This window comes from Rhinatrema bivittatum, chromosome 8, assembly GCF_901001135.1.
Source record: "Rhinatrema bivittatum chromosome 8, aRhiBiv1.1, whole genome shotgun sequence".
Taxonomy (NCBI): Eukaryota; Metazoa; Chordata; class Amphibia; order Gymnophiona; family Rhinatrematidae; genus Rhinatrema; species Rhinatrema bivittatum.
In genome coordinates, this window is record NC_042622.1 from 211,186,696 (window position 1) to 211,204,425 (window position 17,730).

At 42.7% G+C, this 17,730-nt stretch overlaps 1 protein-coding gene across 1 annotated transcript in view; it reads right to left on the reverse strand.

Annotated features, from left to right (window-relative positions):
* The window catches only part of BAZ1B (bromodomain adjacent to zinc finger domain 1B), a 328,954-nt gene that overhangs the window by 2,927 nt on the left and 308,297 nt on the right, over positions 1-17,730 (reverse strand). Inside the window, exon 18 of the mRNA XM_029612999.1 lies at positions 69-172. Coding sequence (XP_029468859.1) covers positions 69-172 — 104 coding nt within the window. The remainder of the gene's footprint in view (positions 1-68; positions 173-17,730) is intronic.

Consider the following 17,730-nt stretch of genomic DNA (forward strand, 5'->3'; position numbering starts at 1 on the left):
TTTTGGGGACATGTTCCCTTTCTCATTGCCAGAATGCACTAGCTGCAAGTTAATGTGTTTCTCCTTACCTGAAGGGCCAGCTGAAACGATACTTTATGAGCTTATTGAGAATCTCCTCACATTTCTGCATTTCCAAATTCTGTCGTCTTGACACTGGCTTGCTCTGGCGAACCTGCGCACACACAAGAACATTACTTGAGTCAGTGGAGGGGAAGAAGAGAGGATCCTGGTTTATAAAATGGTCTTGTTTAGATGCCAACTGGATTCCCAACCATTATAATAAAAGTGATATATTGCACCATGTTTTGCCACCAGTGAGTGTAGTGGACTATATTTAATTATATATAGAACAGCAGTGCATCTTAAGATTTATCCAAAATCTATTAACATGCTCTCCCCAGAAGAAGTTCTGTATTTCTCTATTATTGCACACTGCACCCAGCTTAGTAAGTTAACAAAGTGTTCAGTTATTTTTGTTGCATAGCCAATTTTCTGAAGACAGGGATAACTTTCTGTCCACGTCATAAGCAATTGATAATTAATGTTTAAAGCAATAGTACCTCCTAACTTGTTTAATTTTGAGTAAACTACAGTATTTCCCCTCAAATTTACTAATCCAGCTAAATCATTCATTCTTCTCTCAAATGAATAGAAGAATATTTTAAATATTGGAACTTTGAGTTGTGATACACATATAGCTGGATAACTTTAAGAACATAAGAAATTGCCATGCTGGGTCAGACCAAGGGTCTCATCAAGCCCAGCATCCTGTTTCCAACAGAGGCCAAACCAGGCCACAAGAACCTGGCAATTACCCAAACACCAAGAAGATCCCATGCTACTGATGCAATTATTAGCAGTGGCTATTCCCTAAGTAAACTTGATTAATAGCAGTTAATGGACTTCTCCTCCAAGAACTTAGCCAAACTTTTTTTGAACCCAGCTACACTAACTGCACTAACCACATCCTCTGGCAATAAATTCCAGAGCTTAATTGTGCATTGAGTGAAAAATAATTTTCTCTGATTAGTCTTAAATGTGCTACTTGCTAACTTCATGGAATGCCCCCTAGTCCTTCTATTATCTAAAAGTGTAAATAAACGATTCACATCTACTCGTTCAAGACCTCTCATGATCTTAAAGACCTCTATCATTTATTTTATTTATTTATTATTTAACATTTTTATATACCGAAATTCATGTAGCAAAGTTACATATCACTTTGGTTTACATTAGAACATTAACAAGCATGTAAGAATGCAATTACATAGAACAGGGAGATAAACTTGGATCAAGGAACTGGGGAGTGAAGTACAAAGAATAAAAATACAGTAATAAGATTCTTTTGTGGAGCTAAGACTAACCTGGCTAAATATCTAGGTGCTTATTGGATTAAATAGAGTCTCGGTACATGGAGCACATATTTGGGTTAATTGACTGCAGAGTTGGAAAGCTAAACTGATATATAATCTGATAGATAGGTTGTAGTATAGTAAGGTGAGGTGAGAGGAGATTATTGGCATAAATTAAAAGCTTGTTCGAATAGCCAAGTTTTGAGTTGCTTTTTAAAGGTGATCGGGCATAGTTCCTGCCGGAGTTCTGGACGTAGAGTTTTCCATTGCGCGGGGCCCGCTGTGGATAGAGTTCGTTTATTTAAAGAGGTTTTGATGGGTGGGGAGAGGAGAGTATCTCTATAAGATGCTCTCACCGGTCTGGAGGGTATATGTGGTCGAAAAGGGAAATTGAGTTCCAGTGGAATGAGCTTGAGTATAGATTTGTGTATGATTGTTAGTACTTTGTAAGTGATTCTAAACTTAATTGGGAGCCAGTGTAGGTTTCTCAAGATGGGGGTAATATGATTTCTTTTGTTAGTCTTAGTCAGAATCCTGGCTGAAGCGTTTTGAAGCATTTGTAAAGGTTTTATGGTGTTAGCTGGGAGGCCGAATAGAAGGGAATTACAATAGTCAATTTTTGAAAAAATGATTGCTTGGAGAACTGACTGGTAGTCTTGGAAGTGGAGGAGAGGTCTGAGCCGTTTCAGGACTTGCAATTTATAGAAGCCATCCTTAGTGGTGGTGTTAATAAATCTCTTTAGCCAGCCAACTCTTCTCCAAGCTGAACAGCCCTAACCTCTTCAGCCTTTTCTCATAGGGGAGCTGTTCCATTCCCTTTATCATCTTGGTTGCCCTTCTCTGTAACTTTAAAATGTAACCTGCCATATTTGAATGTAACTGATTAGATTTTAAAGTTATCTGGCCTTGTGTGGCCAGATAACCTACCACTTAATTGGATATCTTCAAAGATATCTGGTTAAGTGACATTAAAGTAAAAAATATATATATAAAAGTGCCATGTGGGCCTGTAGCCCAATTTCCACCCCTTTTCTCAATATTGCAAAAAAGGCCCTGCAATCCCCACCCACCCCCAACCGCTCCAATATGCAAAATGTGCATCAGGTCCTCATGTTGGGCACATCTCTCCTCTCCCTTCCATTTTTTTTTCATCAAAATTGGGCTGATTCCTGCCCTTGCACCCCCCAGCCAGCAGTGAGATACTCACTTCCCCACTTCCAGTACTGTTTCTGTCAGATAACTTAGCTAGATACAAATAAAATTCAACTAAGTTAGCCAGGTAATTTAGGGCCACCCTGGAATGCCTTTTTTTTTTTTTTAAATCTAGTTAACTAACCTGATAAATGACCTGAATGAATATTTGATACTAAGAGGTAGAGGGAGATCAGAGCTCCTTCTGCTGGTGATATGCTGCAAAGGCACTTAGATTAACTTAACCGAAGAGGAACTTAGGCTGGAGGACGAGAGGAGGAGGTAGAGATATTGAAGCAAGTCCCTCAGGCCATAGGAGAAAGGATCAGGGGAACTGGTCCCAATCAAGTTGAGAACCTCTTCTACTTGAAGGCTTTCTAGCCAAAATCAGTATATGCTTAGGAAACAGTAAGGAGGAAACTACTGCGCATTCAACATCCTTGCCATGAGGGCCAGCAATGGCAGGCTTGGATGGCAAAGTCTGCTGCTCTATGTAATGAGAGGAGGTTGAACTGATAGGACAAGATCTGAACAACATACTTAAGATGGCCATGCCGGTGCTAGGAGAATCAATCTCATTTTGCCCTGAATGATCTTCTGGACAGTTCTAGCAATAAGAACTGATGGGTACACAAAAGGAGTAGTAGACCGGTGTTCTAGTTTAGCACATAAGCCCATCCCTGCACTAGACCTTTGTGATATCTGTCCATTTCGGAAGGACTGGGCCCTCCTCCCTCCCAATGGATGAGGCAGGTCTCAAGGACATCAAAAACTGGTCCCAGGCTTAGACTATGGCTGCTGCTAGACCTCTAGCTAATGCCTTTCTCTCTGCCAGCCTCTAGTTGACAGCTGCTGCTGTTGAAGAATGGGAGGAGACTGAGGGCACTGAAAAGAACAGAAAGGCACCTTTGTAAGAAAGAATGCTTATAGGAAAAGAACTTGTCAGGCTGGGGCTGCTGCTGACAACTGTAGGGTGGACTGATGCTCCTCAATGAAAGCTACTCACCTTTTCACTAAACAAGGTGTCCTCAACACAAGGGACATCTGCCAGACAGTCATGCATATCTTCATGAAGGCCACACACTCTCAGCCACATGAGCCTTCAAACTCCACTGAAGAGGCAAAGGTCTTGGCTGTAATCTTGAAAGTTTTGCATTCGGAAAGAATCAGTTGTTTTCAAATTCTTCCATATCCTTTCCAGCTCAGCAGAACTCAGCTTGTCCTGGGTCTGACAATTCTAACACAGGTTTTATCTTCTACATCTAGATGCTACATCATATATACAGCTAATGAGCCATGATTTGGGCACTACGTATGGATCCCTGGAAGACCTTCTTCAGATCCTTCCCAGAAGGGGAGTTAAGAATGATCATGAGTGCGTTTTCCACACTTCCTTGCTGACTCCACCACTACTGAGTGGTGCAGCAGCTGAACCATCCCAAAACCCAAGGAGACCTGCACCCTTTAATTCAGACCCAGCTTCTGGGCCACCGGAAGGCAAGATATTGACAATTGCCACATCCTCTGTAGATCTTTAAGAAGTTTATGCACTGGAATGGATGTAGTGTCCGCCAGAGGTTGAAGAAACTGAAGCAGCTCAAGACCTGCGAGATCTCAGGTCTTCCTCCTTCTTGACACTGATGAACAGAGTATTTTCCAGCTTACTCAAGAAATGTGAGTAGTAGAGATCTTCTGGAGATGTATGCCAGGGAAATTCTTCTAAGGGGTCAGAATTAATCCCTTGGGAATCCTCCTCTCCCAACCAAGGTGGTTCGCTGAATCACAACCCTAATGATGACGACAGTGACTGTGGTGAAGACCTCCATTGCTCTGAAGTGGAAGCTTCCAGGAGGATCACCAAGCATATTGATGCGATTTTGCCCCAATCTGATAAGGGGATTCCCTTGGAGGAGATTAATCTCTGACTTCAGGGAGGGAACTTACTCCCACAGCTGGAAGCTCCTAAGGAGAAGCATAAGCCTCTGTGGGGAGCTTTGAACAGTACAGTTATGAGGGAAGCTTTTTCCCTCTCTGGTCCTCATATTTCAAAGAGGTGAATAAATTCTTCACCAGCTCTGCTAGCTGGACTCCCACTGACTGTGGGGACCTTCTGGACTGGAGCTGGAGAGCCATCTTCTTCAGAGACCCAGACTGGCTTCTCTAAGGTCTGTCAATGCTGGAGGCACAGATTGTGAGCTTGGAACTGAGTGATAGCTGCAGCTGGCCTCAGGCATTTTGTGCCTGTTGATCAGCGCCACAACTGATGGATGGGCACTGGCAACATCTTAAATGCTGGCAGAGGCACTCTGCACCAATAAATACAGGGCCTTAGCAGGCCACACTGTGATGAGCTCTGTGCTGACAAGACGATGCTGGATCTCGATAAAAGAGGTAATCCTTGCACCTGATAGATTCAGTCCTGCTGCAGGGTTGAGGTTGGCTACACTTTCACAAAATAATTCAGCACCAAGGGAAAAGGCCCTGGAGAGGATTTCTCATGTGTTGGGTGCTCTTCACTGTGCCATAACCAGCAGCTAGCTCTTATGTTCAATGCACCACTGGGTGTGGTGGTGGTGGGGCCTTGCGTGATTTGTGGGAGGAGGAGGGAGAGATATCCTGCTTTGATTTTCTTTCCCCGTTTCTTTCCCCGTTGATGCTTGACTCTGGGATGAGTGGCTGTGCTTTCTAGAGGGCCTCCATTTTCCAGGCTCAGTGTAGCGCGTGCAGAGACATCACACTGTAACTGAGGCAGTTAGTCATGTTCTGGCCCCAGGCAGCAGAAAATCTAATGTGAATCTGTGATGGACACCTGGCACCCCTAGATACAGACCTTGAAGTTCCACATTTCTACATTACATACTTTCCCCTCCCCTCCTTTGGTATAATTGAAAAATTATGTTGAGAGCCTACTGAAGCAGTAGTTTGAAAAAGCAAAAACGAGGCAAAAAAACAAACAAAAAACAAACCCTAGGCCAACAAAAGAACCAGACAACAAAATGGAGAGACTGGGAACATGTCCATGCAGTCAAAGCAAAACTGATGCTCTCGAGAGGTAGGGCATGCAAGGACTCCTGTACATGCCTAGTAAAGTCTTTATTAAACTCTGAGAGCTGGCTCCTTGTCAGCACTGTCTGATGACATTGCCCACACACAATGGCTAATTCGTGCCTGTTGGCTGATGGAGAATAAATAAATCATTGCCTTATTTATAGCACCATCACTGCACAGCAGGAGCCATGTGGGCTGGGTAGCACCTGCTCATCATGTTTCTATGCCAGTGACCTGATACTGCTTTCTACCTGCAGGGACGGAGAAAACAGAAGTTGAGGGGAGAAACAGAGGGCAGAGTAGCCTAAAGTGGAGAGAAGGGAAATTGTGTACCTGTGTGTGAGCTATGACAGTGATGAAGGCTTAGACCAAGGTTTGGCCAAGCTTGTGTTTGTAAAAGTGAAACAGAAAAATAAATATTTATAGATAAAGAGATAAACTGATAAGCAGAAGAGATACAAATGTGAAGACAAGTAGAAATACATAGAAATTCCTTGACTCTGAAGAGATTGCCCATCATTTAGAATTAACTCATCAAGCATATATTGAAGGTGGGATTGAAAACTGTGATATTGCAGAATCACATAGCAAAAATAAATGCAGAGAGGAAAATTGTTACGACTAATTCTGATATAAGGCAATGCTTTTCTCAATTTTATGTCAATCTTCACAGCAAGGATAAAGCCAAAGACAATATTATTGATGACTATTTGGCCTCAGTTATGATCCCAAATATTACTAAACAAGACTATTTGGATAGTGAGATTTCTACTGTTGAAATATTTCAGGTCATTAAGAGACTGAAGGTAGGCAAATTACGCAGTCTAGATGGCTCTACTGTTAGATATTATAGACATTTTGCACCTAATATTGTTATTCCCCTGGCTGCTATTTTTAATTATCTCAGAGTTGGGAGTCATTATATTCTGGCAATAATATGGCTAACATAACTATAATTGCAAAATCCGGGAGGGATAGGACTCTTTGCGGCTCATATACGTCCATTCATTAATCTAGATCTTAAAATATTGGCACGGGTGCTAGCTGAGCTTCTTAACTCAGTCATCCCATCTCTAATCATTAATGATCAAGCAGGGTTTATTCCCAATAGGATGGTTATGGACAACGTATGCAAAATTGTGGATATTATCTGGTGGGTTAAGGAGGAAAATATTGCTTCGCTTTTGTTAACTGATGCCGAAAAAGTGTTCAAAAAAGAGCAGTGGTCCTTTTTATTTAAGACCTTGGAGAAAATGCAATTTGGGACTTACGTCATAAGATTAAGTTATATGCTTGTCCCCTTGCCTACATCAAGGTAAATGGAGGTTATGCTGAGAGCTTTGGGGTAGGCAGAGGCATGAGACAGGGATGCCCTTTATATCCACTCCTTTTTGCAATTTTCTTTGAGCCATTTGCTATTAAGACTAGAGGGGCCCTCTGTGATTTCTGGGGTCAAAATAGGAAGCTACATTAAAGGTTGCGAGAAGGATTTTAGGGCACCTTTGCTGGAATCTGAATGAGACCTGTCTTTCCTCCATATAAGTAAGTGTTCTATATCATCTTCTTTAATAGAGAATGGTTATAAAGACTTACTCAGGTGCTATTATACACCGGACAAACTACATAAGATGTATTCTCAAATGATCTGGAAAGGGGTATGACTAGTGAGGTGATCAAATTTGCAGATGACATCAAAATTATGCAGAATAGTTAAACCTCAAGCAGATTGTGATAAATTGCAGGAGGACCTTGCGAGACTGAAGATTGGATTTCCAAATGGCAGATGAAATTAAACGTGGACAAGTGCAAAGTGATGCATATAGAGAAAAATATGCCCTTTCTGTAGTTACACAATGTTAGGTTCTATCCTAGAGGTTACCATCCAGAAAAGAGACTGTCAGCTCAGTGTGCTGTGGTGATCAAAAAAGCAACCAGAATGTTAGGAATTATTAGGAAAGGAATGGAAAATAAAACTGAGGATGACATAATGCCTCTATCGCTCCATGGTGAGACTGCATCTTGAATACTGTGTGCAATTCTGGTTGCTGCATCTCAAAAAAGATATAGTTGCACTGGAGAAAGTGCACAGAAGGGTGACAAAAATGGTAAGGGGCATGGAACGGCTGCCCTGTCAAGGAAGTTAGGGCTATTCAGTTTGGAGAAGCAACAACTGAGGGGGGGATATGATAGAGGTCTACAAAATCATGTATATCGGTTATTTACTCTCTCAGATAATAGGACTAGGGGGCACGCCATGAAGTTAGCAAGTAACTCATTTTAAACAAATCGAAGAAATTTCTGGAATTCATTGCCAGAGGATGTGGTTACAGCAGTTAGTGTAACTAGGTTTAAAAAAAGGTTTGGATAAGTTTCTAGAGGAACAATTCATAAACTATTAATTAATAAGCAATAGTAGCTTGAGATTTATTTAATGTTTGGATACTTGCCAGGTACTTGTGACTTTGATTAACTACTGTTGGAAACAGGATACTGAGCTTGCTGGACCCTTGGTCTGACCCAGTATTGCATATCTTATGTTATGTTCTTATATGTTAGGTGTTGGGGGGGGGGGGGGGGGTTGCGAAGAAATTGGATCCCTTTTATCACATATCGTGGACATTTGGGACAATCTCTAAATTTTGGGAATTTATAGTTTCCTGGGCATCCACAGTAACTGGTGTGCATATCCCTCTTCAAGCTAATTATGATCCCTTGAATGTACTGGTTTCTGATCTTGATGTTCCAAAACAAAAAAAGTTTCTCATACGAGTGTTTTTGGCCAATAGATGCAAGATTGCTTTGGCTTGGAGAAGTAAGACAGCTCCAACTACATCTACTGTTAGTTATGCTATACAAGATTTGTCTAAAATATCTGCAATTAGAAGAAACTGTGTCAAAATTTGATAAAATCTGAACCCCTATGAGGCGTGGCTTAAAACACAAAAGGCTTAACTATTTTGTAAGCATGTAATGCCAATGTTATTAAGATTGATGTCCAAGACTTTATCATTGCCAATAATGGTATAGTTAGGATTTTTTATTTTTTTTATTCTTGGTCTCTTCTCTCTCTTTTGTTGGTGCACTGTTCCTTGGGGGGAGGGCAGGGCAGGGTGGATGTTAGGCAGGTATTGTAAATCAATCAGTGTGACTTACTTTATTGTTCTATGTTATGAAGTTGTTGTAGTCTGTTATGTATGTCACAAAATTTAAATTGAAAAAAAAAACACCCCAAAGAAACAAAGGAGGAAAGCCAGTGCAGTAGAATGGAAATACATGAGCTTGAATACAATAAAAAAAAAAAGTGTTTGAAAAAATGTTAAATGCATTTGTGGACAATTTTTTATTAAGCTGGCTAGCGCTAAGGTACATGGGTCCTGTGTTATTTTGACCCCTTCTTTATCTTGTAGGTGGGGTTATGAGGGAACATATATATTTGAGAATGCAATATACATGTGTAGTTTACACCACCAATGCAAGCACTCCTGGATAAAAAAGGTGTTTTTAAACTGTTAAATACAACCATCAGGTGAACCTATAGAGCTATGTTTAGCCCTTCAGCAAGGGACAATTTTCAGAGCCATTGATCTACCCAGCTAACTTTTTAGTTAACAGGCTAGATAGTTCTGAAAACTGTCCTCTTAGCATACAGTACAACATGTGCTTTTGCAGCTATTCTATTAAATAATGTGTTGGCCATTTTTTGTGTCACTGTCATATATCAGTCCAGGAGCTAGCTCCAGCCCTTGGAAAATGTATGAAACAGTAGTGTAGACCCTGGGTTTGTAGAAGTTGGCCATTAATAAATGAAGAGTACTGCTTAAACAGCTAAAATCAGCTTCTACAAAGTACTGCCATAAACTTCAGCTGACAAGAGTACTGCAGGCAAGTCTAAGGAATTCTGATATGTCCTTTTTTAAGGGATGGGGATCTGCTTTTGTACTCTCCACATAGCACTAGGAACTTGGGTCTTGAAAACTGCTCCATCGACCTACTTGCATATCTGGTCAATCTACCCCTATCTGATAGATGCACAAAATCACCAAAATGTAGAGATGTTTCAAACTTTGAAGGTCATAGTGCTTTACTGCCTTGAATCTACTGCAAGTAACAGGACAGTTAGTACAATCTGATGTAGTTGAATGCTTCCAGTAGTTTGCATATAGACTAGTAACTCATTAACAGGAAAGAACTGATACATTAAGGGTGTCGAGAGTATATTTGGATTGAGTTTAAACCATAGTTGGCAAATTCAGTTCTCTGAAAAGATAGATTACTAGTTAGGTGCTGCTCACATACACTGAATACTGGTATCAGGTGCAAGTATTCAGTTGCTATTACTAGCAACGGTAACATGGAATAGACTTAGTTTTTGGGTACTTGCCAAGTTCTTATGGCCTGGATTGGCCACTGTTGGAAACAGGATGCTGGGCTTGATGGACCCTTGGTCTGACCCAGTATGGCATGTTCTTATGTTCTTAGATCAAGGATTGCAAGACCTTACTGTACAACTAGAGAGAACATGAGTAGCAAACTAAGTTGTTCATGCCCTTCAGTGTTCTCTCTTGCTCACACCTTTTCACTGGTAGCTCAAGGCGAGTTACCTATTATATCTGAAAGTATTTCCCTATTTCCAGAGGGCTTACGATCTAACAGGCTGATATAGTAAAGTGTACAGGAAAAACGGGCATTCAGTGTTGAGCGCCCGTTTCCCTAATGCGTGTCCAGCCACCTCTCCTGGGCACGTGTTACAGTATTTAAATGAGGAGTCTAACTAAAAAGGAGACACTAGGGCCAATAGCGCGCCCCTAATGCCTCCTCAGCTGCGGAAGCCCAGGAGAGGAGGCTATCAGCAGGTTTGGAAAACGGATGCTCAAATTTACTCTGCACCCTGCAGAAGAGAGCACAGTACATTTGCAAAACACTGCAAAACAAGAAAAACAGATTGGTCTACTTGACTATCACAATGAGAAAGTAAATGCCCACCTGTGAAGGCTATTCAGTGGGTTTCAGGGAGAATGAGCATTACAATAGTTCCAGTAAGGAGCCCAGATTTTGTCATGAACAGTAGTTTGCGTTTTAACATATAGGTAAGCTTCTCCACCTGGGCTATCTCGTGAACCTGATTCTTCAACCACCCAAGAGTAGGAGTAGACTTCCACATGAAAGCAGTGGTAAAACGCCCAGCATACAGTAAATGATCAGCAAGTCGTCAACATGTGCTTGTGAGATTGTGAGCACTCCATAACCCCAACAAGCAGAGCTCTGGTTTCAACGCGAGCTCTTTACCCAGAATTGAACGGCAAGAAGCCAGGACAGAGTGCCAGAATTTTACAAAGTCACAAGTCCACCAAATGTGAATGTAGGCACCAGGATGACCACAGCCCCGCCAGCACAATCCTGAAGCAGCAGGGGAGAATTTGGTATAAAACAGAGGGTATCTATATGTCCGGTGGAGAAGCTTAACCATTGTTTCCACTCGGCAGACACAAAGAAATCTTATGCGCTTTTTCCCAGAGCCCCTTCCATTGGTCTGTCGTTAATGTTATCTGGAGATAAGCGTTCCACTGTTGGGAGGATCTTGCGCAACTTGTATTTGCAGAAAGGTTTTATAAAAGAGAGAGAAATACCCCGGTGAGATACAACTTCCTGAATAAGAATACACATGACAGGATCAGGAACAATAAGTTGCCACCCTTTAGCTTGAAGGCGGGACAGTTCTGCAAGCAATTGGGCATGAAAAGGTGCCGATCCCCATAGTCATCTTGGAGGTCCTGGAAAGATTGAGGTTGGGTACTGTCATCTTCCTAAAGTTGACCCAGAAATTTTAAACCAAGCTTCCACCATCGAGTGGCGCCCCCATGTAGCATTGTGGTATTCAACTTAAGAATGCCATGCAAGGGAGTAAGCGAAGTCAGACCTATATTTCACCAATTCAACTTAACACTCAGAGCTCTCCAAATCTTAAAGGTGTAAGTGACATGAGGACCAGCCCTGCGCTAATGTACCCTTCTATGAAGTCAGTTGCAGCAAAAGAATTAGTAAATCTGCTGCGCCAGTCAAACTGTGCTCAATAACATACCAAGAAGTCGCGTGATCCCTATGAAGCCACATCATGGCCCCCACAAGCCCACAGGCCCAATGGCAGCTTTGTAAATCGGGGAGGGCCATGCTTCAGGCTGGCTTAGGTTGCCAAAGGGTACGTATCTTAATGCGTGCCGTCTTTTGATGCCAGTTAAATTTTGAGAGGAGCCCAGAGATTAGAGAACAAACCACCCGGCAAGTAACAGGGTACATGTTGGAAAAGGTACATTAAGCGAGGGAGAATGTTCATTTTAAGCGCATTACTTCTTCCAGCCCAGGAAAGAAAATGAACATCCAAAGTCTGCAAGTCTTGTTTAAATTTTGTTATAGCAGGAGCATAATTAAGCCTATATAAATCACTCAGCTTACGAGTTATCCATATCCCCAGATATTTAAAGCCAGCACATGCTGTCCTAAAGTTAGAGAAACAGCCCAGAATCTCCTCCACTCCAATGGGATAAATTTCAGATTTTAAAAATTAGTTTTATAGAAGGTAAATCAGCCATATTCCAAACAAAATCTCTAATAGATAAGGCCCTGAGGGAGCTGGATTAGTTAAAAAGTAAAACATCATCTGTGGGGGGAGCTTTACAGTGTTTTCTCCCCCCCACTGTAAAGCTCGAGATTCCGGAATGCCCCCTAATTCTGTTGGCTAAGACTTCAATAGCTAAATTGAATAATAGTGAGGAAAGAGGACAGTACCACGAGCAATGGGAAAAAAGTCGGAGCTAAAATCATTGAGTACTTGAGCACGGGGATAGGGGTAAAGAGCTTGGACAAAGGCCCTGAACATAGCTGGAAATCCCGCTTTCTCCAAAACCTTGGTGAGGAAAGACCATTGAAGTCGGTTGAATACTTTTTCAGCATCGAGAGCAATCACCAAACCCGCAGCACTTCGTAATTTCGCAAGAACAATGATGTCAAAATGCCACATAGGGTTTATTAAAAAGTCTTTCTGCTACCAGTACTATCTGATCATCATATACAAGGGTAGACATCACCTTCTCCAGGCATAACTGCAGAAGTTTGGCGAGAATCTTCACATCTGAGTTCAAGGGCGATATTGGATGATAGGAACCAAGGTCAAGACCATACTTGTCAGGTTTAGAAATATGCACTATAGTTGTATCTGATATGTAATGTGGGACATTAGGATAATCTTTTACATAATCAAACGTGTCCTTTAATTTAGCAACAACGTTGAGTGTGAATTTTTTAAAAAAGGTTTATGTGAAAGCCGTCAGGACCTGGACATTTACCTTTTGGGAGACTCATGATGGCTGCATACACCTCTCCCGCAGTTTTGGGCGCCTGAAATCGATCAAGTTGGGCTTTGGTAAGCCTAGGGCAGTCAGTGTCCGCTAGGTATGACTCCATAATCAGTTGCACAGCAGGATTCTGTATTATTGTATAAGGTATGGTACAAAGTTTGAAAGACCGCACTAATAGGTTGAGGTTGAGTAACAATCACACCAGTTGGCGATCGGATACTCCCTATTACAGTCTGAGAACATTCCTTCCGAAGGGCTCTAGCCAAAAGAACGCCCGTTTTGTTCCCATGTTCATACATATGTTATTGAGTAAACCGAAGCGATCTTTCTTGCCGTCAATTTGCAAGAGACGTAAATCTTCTCATGCTCATTGAAGGGCCCGGTAAACTCTAGAACAGGAGGATTTATGTTTGAGTTCAAGGGCATGGATTCTTCGTTCCAGGGATTGTTCTTTATGCAACTATGCACATTTTTGACAGGAGGCAAAGCTAATAATCTTGCCCTGTAAGATGGATTTAAGGGTTTCCCAAAGAACCACAGGTGATTGTTCAGCTCCCTGGTGGACATCAGAGAATTCCTTTATAGTATCCCACATCATTTGGCAAAATTTATCATTGCTCAACAGGGATGGATTAAACCTCCAGGTTTTAGGCTGCTGAGGGCCAGGGCAGGATGCACCATGGCAATAGGATGGGACTATGGTCAGATTTAGCAAGTTAAGATAGCAAGATGTCCCATGTCAGAAATTAAGGAGGCAGTTCAGAGAAAAAAGTCAATCCTGCTGTAAAAGTGTGATGATATGGGGAACAATAGGTATAATCCTTTCCGGACGGGTACTGGATCCTCCAAATGTCCAGCACCCCCAAGCATGTAAGCAGTTCCCGGAGTCCTGCAGCGGGTGCATGGGAAAAGGAGCCACCACTAGATCTGTCCTGACGTGGATCTAAGCAGGCATTCCAGTCACCCCTCATAACAAAGGGAGAGGGATAAAAACCTTCAATGAGTGAGGCTAAACCTCTATAAAATTCTGTTTGGTCTGTATACATGAATTAAGGTAAATTTCACACCATGCAACTCACAATCAAGCATCAAGAAACGACCCTCCGGGTCTGTAAGAGTTGCTGATAGACAAGGAAAGGGGTTTGTTAATTTACAGCCCCCCCCCCCCCGACTTTTAGTGCTATAAAAGGAGTAATACACTTGTCCAACCCAGTCCCTTTGGAGTTTAGTGTGTTCACCATCAAGTGCTATGTGAGCTTTCTTTTTCCTTATAAAATCTAAAATGCGCTTGTGCTTTGTAGGAGTATCAATCCCTCAAACAATGAGTATGATAACACTGAGGTCCAAATTAGCCATTTATAGTGATATAAAAACTTTGTAAGAAATGACAGAAAAAATACCCTTGTGCTCTTTTCCCCCATCCCAATACAACCCCATCATCTCCATGCGCTGCAGTCCCTGACCTTGAAACAGACCACATAAGATAATTTGACAATTCAGAGAGCAGATGGCAGACAGCTCCCCACCGGGGCCCCTACGCCCTCTACCCAAGCCAGCATTAAACCAAGATCCTTGAGTGCAAAACCCCGAGTACCTGTTAACAGAAGCAGAGTGCTGAAGATAGAGAAGACTAAAACTAGGACTAGAAACCCCAGAACTTAACCATACAACCTGAGGCCACAGGGATCGTCCAGCCCATTTACCAAAGTCAACACGGAAATGAGACCATGTCCATATGCAGTACAAGAAAGTGGACAAAGTCCAGATATGCGACATCAGGATGACCATGGTGACAGTCTAGAGGAATGAGTTGGGTCTCTTCAAATCCAAACCGCCTCACCCAGAAAAATAGGAAGGAGGGAGGTGACATCAGCAGCACAGACATGGTATAACCTGAATCATGATCTGGTACAGCAATAATAAAGACACATATAGCAAGGATAAAAGGAAATAATGTGTAACCCACCCTATTCCCCTTCCCTCTTTCGAAACAAATGTAAGATGGCAACATACTATCATTGCTGCTATACCGCAGCCCGAAAGAACTTCAAAAGAACTCCCAGAAATTTGTCAATACCCCGAAAAAATGGTATCATTAAAGGATATTCAAGATTTGCCACGATGAGTAATCAGTTTCCCCATAAGGATTATGAGGAGTTGTTTGTCATTGGTGATGAAAGACCACTTAGGACTCCTCAGGACATCAGCTTATTAGATAGCATCACTGACAGAGTTCGCATTTTTACAGGGACTACTGTCCGGGTCACATATGTGGTGTTTAGTTGAAATGACAGCAGCCGTGAGTGATCCTGAACATGCAGAGAGGAGAGGCCTCTCTGTGTAGTCATTAGCAGCTGCCGATTTATGACTAGGGCTGCTGCTGCCATTGGTCTGAGAGCGAGGACTATGACCAGGCCATCCCAGGGAAGCGCCATGACCATTTGACTGTTTGGTAGGTGAGTGCAGCTCTCACGAGTCACAGATGGTGAACAAGCATCATTTTTCCCTCCTCTACGAGCCTCCAGAAATGCAAGCACAGCCCCTGGATTGCTGAATGATTTCCATCCTTCATCAATCCAGAAAAGCATGCGGGCAGGGTATATCAAAAGAAAATGGAGCTGTCGATCACAGAGCTGCTTTTTAACGCCGAAAAATTCAGCCAGACATTTCTGGGTGGCATTGCTGTGGTCGGGATAGATATCAGGGTGCCCTGATAAGTACACACATTGCGCACACTGCAGAATCCATTCTTTAGCCTGGTAATAGTGCAAGTTAATGATAAATGCTTGTGGGTGGTTATTGCGTGGTTTCCGGCCAGATGTTCTGTGGCCTTTATCTATGATCAGTTGCGGATCACGATCTCCTGGGGAAAATAGAGCATGTAGAAGCTCATAAAGCAAGCATTTCAGATCCTGGCCCTCAGCACGCTCTGGAATCCCAGTCATGCAAATATTGCTGCGACGGGAATGATCCTCTAAGTCGATCACTTTATCTTCTAACAATTTCACTTGCTTTTTGAGGGCCAAAAGCAAATTCGCTGTGGAAGTCTCCCAGTCTTCTATGGCGGCGATGCAATTCTCAAGTTCTTTGAATCGTGGGCCCATCGCTTCCATGTGCACCTTTAGTTCTTCAATGGAGGCCCGCATGGCTCCCAAATCATGGGACATCTCAGTGCGCAATTCCCGGAGCTCTTGCAATATTTGTCCCATTGTGTTCTCTGAAGCAGCAGCAGAAGGATTTTCTTTGGGATGAGTGTCAGCAGTCCCTCCCAGGACTGAATCAGGCGATTTGTGGTAGAAATCTGTAATAGGCCGCTCTAAGGCGCTGCGAGTGCGCTGCATGGACATTAGGCCAGGAAAAAACGAAAAGAAAAAAGGAATGGAGAGGGCGACTTGAGATGTCAAAAAAGAATTAACAGCTAGCTGCCATTCAGAAAACGTGCAAGCTTCAGTAGATTCATGAGCCAATCATGCCGATTGTGGGGATTTTTAAAGATAATTGAGGGTTTGGGCGTGCGGAGCTACACTAGCATGCGACCATCTTTGTCAGCGTGCAACAGTGCCCCCAGCTCGGCAGATATTGATGGGAGGCAACAGACTAACCTCTGCCCATGACCCTGCCTCAGCCCTAACTTGCCATGACCACTTCCTTAATCCAATGAGCTATGGTAGCCTGCGAAGCTGGAGCACCTTGCTTACTCCCGCCATGGAGAACAAACAGGCAATCCGTCTTTCGAAAATACTCAGACCTCCCATCCAAACACTAACCAGTCCCAACCTTGCTTAGCTTCCAAGATCAGATGAGATTGGGCACATTTAGAGTGGTGTGGCCATAGGCTTTATGTAAGGAAACCAAAATGGGATTCTTCCTTGGCTCTGACACAGCATCCAAACCAGGAACACCCAGCTATTACAAGGTCTGGGAAATCATGGCTGGCAATTATCTCTATGAAAGAACCACAACATGATTCGATACGGTTCCAGCCCTGGAGGAATTTCCCCATCTTCCAGGGAATCAGGATCGACCTCATCAGTGCCATCGAGATTCCTGTTAGGAACACCCGCAGGGAGCAGAGGTGAGCCCCGGTGCTTAAGCAAAGGACTAGAAGAAGGAGGAGCCACCGGCTGAGGTCAGAGGATGGAAATGGGAGAAGTGAAGGACTGCACCTGAAGAAAGGTTTGTAAGCCTTGAAAAAATTCCACCCAAGAAAAAGCAGCCGGATCTAGACCAAGCCCAGAAGGAACTGGAGCTGGTCCCACAGAACTGCCCTTGCCAGCGGAGGAGCCAGTCAAGGGAGAACAAAGATCTGGCATCGCCCCAGCTTTTTGGAATCAATAAAAGCTCTAAAAAAACATGAATTTTGTTGAAACTTAACCACACATTTACAGGGGTAATGTAGTAAAAAGGTAGTGCTAAGGGCAAGGGTCTCCTGACAAGGTCAAGAAGCCCTTTCTCCTTTCTTGGGTAATATGAGCCAAACCTGGAAAAATTCTAACATTTTGCCACATAAAAAGTGCATTCATATGTTGAAAATAGGCCTTCATTACATTGCTCAGATTGCTGTCAGCAAAGAAGGACACTAACAGTGTAGATCTTTCCACCACCTCATATTGAAAAGGTACAAAACAAAACCGGTTAGCAAGATTAGCGGGAATTTGAGGATTAGCTTTTCCAGATTGAAAATAGACTTTCGTAATAGAAGAAACCAAATCTGAGGAAATATTTAGTACCTCCTGAAAATATGTACGAAGAGTAAGGTGCCGCAATTCACCTATAACACAGGGAAA